The 6,000-nt window shown below is 50.7% G+C and overlaps 1 protein-coding gene across 1 annotated transcript; it reads left to right on the forward strand.

The window, feature by feature from the left end:
- Nucleotides 1–654: 654 nt before the first annotated feature.
- Nucleotides 655–1,587, forward strand: KRP23_10806 (RxLR effector protein PSR2; the record flags this gene model as incomplete). The annotated part of the gene is made up of 1 exon (XM_067895914.1): nt 655–1,587. The coding sequence occupies one exon, from the start codon at nt 655–657 to the stop codon at nt 1,585–1,587; it is 933 nt and encodes a 310-aa protein (XP_067741560.1).
- Nucleotides 1,588–6,000: the final 4,413 nt, after the last annotated feature.

The raw sequence follows: 6,000 nt of genomic DNA on the forward strand, positions 1-6,000 counted from the left end.
TCGAGGTACCGCGGGACTTCAGGATCCAGCAGACTGTAGCATCCATCATTTCTGTGTTGAGTGGCGATACCTAAGCGCAATTCTTCTTGTGAAACTATCGGCTTATCGGAGACGGTAACCTCGTATTTGCGACAGCGACAACTGATCTACCAAACTGGTATCAAAACAAAAGAATCACCTATTCTCGACAAAGACTCGGCCTTCATTGCACCACCACCAGCAAACAAAAAATGCATTCCCAGTAAGCCGCAGACGACCCAGCAACGCACAATATCTACATGCCGCATAAACTTGCAGACATCGTAATCGTATCGAGCACCAATACCGCAAAAGTCATATGCATGCAGCACCCGGATAAATGCAGCACTCGCAACGCTTCTCTATTATTTGCCAAACACGGGGATGGTGATTAAGAGTACGATCGGTTGGCCAGAAAACGGTACATGTTGATGGTGGCCACTGGTTACCGCAAGCTACACCGCCACGGTTGTCCGACAATTTGTCGTGACGATTCACTGTAGAGAGTGCGTTACACGTATGTATCCGTACCTCCCGACGTCTCCATGTCCGCAGAAATCGTAGCCCATCAATTTTTCCCACTTCCCAACTTGCTCGCCACTGCTGAGATTCAAAGAACGTCTGTCAGGGTCAGTCATGAGACTCCAGTACATTGTACTGCTAGCTACTGCTGCTTTCGTCGCTACAGGTGTCACTGCCTCCCACGAAGTGGCAGACTCGAAGCTGGTCACGTCGCGGATCAATGCGGCCCAAAACACCTTGACTTCCAAGCGGTTTTTGAGAGCTGACAGCGTCACGGGCGAGGACGACGAAGAGAGAGCGATTAGCTTTAAATCCATCCCAGGGATCGAGGCGATCAAGAATGTATTCTCCAAGAAGGTCACGCTTAAGGATCTCCTGAAATATGCCGACAGAAAGAAGTCGTCGGAGTACATGTTCTCCAAGTTGAAATTGGACAAGGCTGGTACGAAGCTGTTCGACAACTCAGACGTCAATGTTTGGGTCGCGTACGTCCGTCTCATCAATCCGAGACACCCAGAAGCAGCTATGGTTACTTCGTTGACGAGTCGATACGGCGACGACGTTCTGTCGAAGATGCTCGAGGCTGGACTGAAGATGCCTAAAACGAAGGAAGCCGCGACGGCATTGCAAACTAAGCAGTTGGAGGGCTGGAAGAATATGGGGCTTTCTGCAGACGACGCCTTCAAGACACTGAACCTGAACGTTGGAGCAGAGAAGGTTTTTAAGAACCCGAACTTGAACGCGTGGGTCAAGTACATGGACGATCTGAACTCGGGATTGCCCCGAAAGAACCAGGTATCGATGATCGACACGTTCAGAAGGAACTTCGGTGACGACGCGCTGTCCAAAATGCTCGTTGCGGCGAAGAAAGACCCAGTGACGGAGAAGATTGCCACAGACATGCAGGCTTCGCTGTTGAGCAAGTGGGTGCTTGCCAGGAAGGACCCTGAAGCTGTCTCCAAGATTGTGGGTAGCTCCTTAGCAGGCAAGATGTTGCATCGTACATACCTTGAGAAGTTCAAGTTGAGGTGGCCCGACCGTCTTTAGGTTGTTGGGCTTGCATGTCAAACCCAACTCTCTATTCGTCAACTAGCGAATACACCACTTGATTTAATTAAGTTTAATTTGTATAGCGAAGTTCAAATTGTGAGCTGTTGGACTCAAGTACATGTATGATAATATCGGCGGCTCTGTGGAGCAAAAACGAAGTGCATGTACAGGTTGAAAACTCTATCGGCGGGGGCAGCAACGTGTTTACGAACAAATGTGGTGCGTTGCAATGCCCGTGTATCCAAAAACGCGATGTTTACGAGGTTAGCACATGATGCAGTCCACTGAATCGCCACGAGCTAATGCATGTACTGTAGCAAGAGCGCGCTCGTGGCCCAGGCAATCAAATTGATACTACCGGAGGGCACAACTGTAGTCGGCTAATGAACGTATAAATAAGGGCACAATTGTAGTAGGCTAATGAAAATATAACTTTGAGCGAGGTAAACCAAGGGGGGCTATATGGCCAAAAGGTAACGGCGAACCTTGATGCCCCGCTCAAATATTTTGGATCGTCATCAACGATTTCTCATGAGATTCCGCTCGCAGTTCATGAATCTGTAGGCCGGGTGTATACACGTTAAGGATAAAAAGAACGCTATGCGACCTATGAAGCATTTGGGACTGGCATAGTGTGTTAGCTTACACTATGGAGTAATGAGCGCGTTGTCGAACACGCGGGAGATGGTCTCCAAGTCGCCCAGTAATCGCAGAATCGGAGTCAAAATGCCTGCTCTGGTCTGCACGAGCTTCACGCGGCTTGTCACACTGTCCCACTTGAACTGGATCGAGCCACGCAGCATGAACCGCTGGCCGAGCAACGTGGCAGCAAGCTTTGACCACTGACCTCGATTTCCATCGCGGACGAGGTAAGGAAATGCAAAATGCAGCATCTTCGCCGTGACGACGATTGCGACTGCTGCGATGGCGGTTAACGAGTCTCCAGGACCGGTATCGAGGCGCACGAGTTGGGTGTCCGAGTCTGGCAGGTAGAGAGCGAGACGCCGGTAGTCCTCAATGAGCCTCTCGACGCCGAATCCCGTCTCGCCCACCACATCCGGTGATACCGCTGCATGGAGGAAATCGCGTTGCACGCTAGAAACAAACGTGTCCGGGGCCACGTGTGTGCTGCTGCCAGGGTCGTTCGTTGGGGCGGACCCTTTCAAGCCGTATCGGAACAGGCGAAAGTATTCTGCCACCACCGCCAAGGCAGTCGTTCCGGTGGGGACACCAGAAGAGAGAGCCTGGCACTGGAGCTGGAGCTTTTGGATTTCTTCTCGTAGCTCTCCGACGTCACGCTCTAGAGCGATTGCATGGTCCTGGAGCTTTTTCCGGTACCTCTGCATGCTCGTCCGACGGCGCTGCCGGCGGAGCTCCGCATCAGCATTTTCCTCTGTGACCCGTACTTTATCAGCGGATTGGTTCTCTATGCCGACAGGCTGTGAGGGGTCCAGCGTGCCTTTGTGCTTGATAGGAGCTGCAGCAGGTGCCTGGAGGGTGACGCTGTTAAGTAGCTGTTGGAAATACTGTGGTCTCGAACTCGCGTAGTTTGTCGTCCTTGAGCTCCAGGCTTCGTCGTCTCCGTCACGCCCGACTCCAGGTTTGGGCCAGAGGTGCGATGACATCACGTTTCTGATCACATCGTCGCTTAGCGTGTGAACGTTCGGCGGGTGGGGGTGGGGCGCTGCTTCCCATTGTTATTGTTGGAGGCGAACTTTCTCGTCTAGTTTCAAAGTGGTGAGTCAGGGAATGCTTTGGATACCCGTAACCAGTTCATTTAAAATAAAACTCCTTGGCTCACGCAATCCCACGGATACACTTTCCTAGGGATCACGCCATCACACGAAGACATTTTCTCTAAAAGCCCATGAACACTTCCATATTTGCGTCGAAGGGGAAAGGTCGCAAAAGAAACAGCAGCGGTAACTGGAAGTTAACCGCACGAAAAGCCAAGGGTCAAAGATCGCAGGGGGGAGTCACTTGATTAAAGTATAGGGGCTCTGCTCAAGCTGGACGGTAAGATCGCACATACATCACCGTCAAGCAGGATGCAGGACACGGACCAACCTCCAGACAACCCACGAGAGGTGATCGACGTCTGCACGCCATCACCTCCGCCAGAGGAAGCCAAGGGAGAGCAGACAGCAGGCGTCAAACGTCACCAAAATCCGACCGAAACAGAAGAAGAACCGGTTACGGAAAGCACGCCGAAACGCCGCTGGTAGGAGAGTGGAGAAACAACGGAAGACAAGGAAATGCCTGAAGTGCTGGAAGAAGAAGAAACTATGCAAGACAACCAAGAGGACGAGGACATGAAGCACCATGATCAGCCAACGTACGAAGAGATTGAAGAGGAGCCTCTAACGTTCACGGAGATGTATATCTACCTGCACGGAGAACTAGCAGGCACGGGGGTCGAAGAAACAAAAGACACCTTCAGCGCGCTGGAATATATGGAGAACATGTTCACTACAGTCGTCAGAACGCACCCAGACCTGAAGTTGACGAACAACAAGCGCAAATACCCGACTCTGACTGACGATGAAAAAGAACAACTACTGAACTTGTTATTGGTGGACGCGACCATTGGTCGACCAGACGCGAGAAAATGGAGGGCGAGCCTGCATGATATCACGCGATCACTGTACAAAACACGTCGCATGCTGACTGAAATAGTCGACCACAGAGTCGCAACCTCCAAGGCATCCACAGCCCCAGTAGTCAACACCTGGGTGCAACAACATGACCAACTAGCTCCCCAGCAGGAACCGGATACAGACGTCGACATGACGGGCGATGAAAGCTCGTCGTACCGATTCATAACCACTGCATCTCCAGCATCTGAAATTCCTGTATATCGTCAAATTTGTGAATCTCCTTACGGATTCCCTAGCAAAATCCGCAAGCCAACAGAAAAAGAAGAAACCATCAGCAGAAGACTCCTAGAGGGGACCATTCTCTGTGCCCACCTGCCAGCATTCCTCAAGCGCGTATGCTCTTCGGATGATTCAGAACACAATCCAAGCCCAAGTGGAAGGAGACTTAGCCATTCATCTACCAGTGGATTTCCCACTGTTCCCTGACTTCCAAACAAGAGAAAGACTAGTAGGCATGATCCTACTAGTGAAACGCAGAAGTGAACACCCAGAGGAGCGACTCGTAGCATTCCTGAAAAGCGCAAAACAAGTCTGTTACGACCGTAACCAGCATGCGATCCATTTGATTTTCTGGACACGAGAGCAAGCAGCCGTATGGGGGAAATAATTCAAGACTCTATCATTCCGCCACAAGAACTTCGCCCTGCGAAATGAAAATGAGAACACAGGGGAATCAACTACCACTATAGGTCATAGCTCCACGGCAGTCTGGGCCAGACAAATGGGAGCAGATGGAGTACGGGACGACAAATCCCGAGACAGGTACCATGTCCGACTACTCAACGTGTCAAGGTTCATGGACGAAGCAGCCCTCGACGCATATCTATAGCAGAACTTCAAGGCCAAGTACACGACCTAGCAAGAACCATCAGCAGGATCTTATGAGAGACAAACAGACACTTGGGACGTCTACTTCAGAAGCCCGCTATGCCCGCCATTCCTAGTAAGCCAGAGATTCCTTAACTGGAACGGGACCAAGATTTTGATCCACCATGTGAATGTCAAACCAGCACCACCATGCTTCGAATGTGAGGCAATCGGACACACACGAAGCAGATGCAACGCTCAAGATGACTACTGGTACAGGCCAGAACACTGCTTACAAGTCACAGCCGAAAACATCGCAGCACTGCCGAAACAACCACGAACAATTACCAGTTTTGAGGAGATGACGGGGCACTGGGTTGACGAAGAAAATGAACCAGAAAACAAGGAACCGGTGCCAATAATGACGGATCTTCAGCAACCAGCAACGCCCATGAATCAACCAAGAAACAACCAGAATCAGCAAAAACCCAGTGCAACAGCAACCCACCAAACTCACAACAAAGGTAAGTATGAGTGGCACACGGTTGGATCTAACAACAACCGTCGTTATGAACAACAGGTGGAGATAATTGTAGAATGCTGCTCAACACCAACATCAACCAACACAGCGAGAGCAACTAGACTAGCAGACCACTCCCATCAGAAGGAGACTGGAAAACACACTGAGCAGGAACACCCACACCCGATCATGAATAATCCCCAGCTGAGGTTATCCAGAAGACACTGAGCCAACGCTCCCAACAGATGCAGAAGCAACGACGATTAATCAACAAACACATAGCGGTTTTCCGCGCTCCAGCTACGAAACAGCGCTGGAGAAGATAGCAAAACCAACTATAGTGCAACAAGAAGGAACGGTGCTGACAGGACAGCAAGTACTACAAGCGTGTGGACTTGAGGAAACAGCAACACCAGCAAACGGAAA

The sequence above is a fragment of the Phytophthora ramorum genome (genome assembly GCF_020800215.1).
Source record: "Phytophthora ramorum isolate Pr-102 chromosome Unknown Phyram_PR-102_s0010, whole genome shotgun sequence".
Taxonomy (NCBI): domain Eukaryota; phylum Oomycota; class Peronosporomycetes; order Peronosporales; family Peronosporaceae; genus Phytophthora; species Phytophthora ramorum.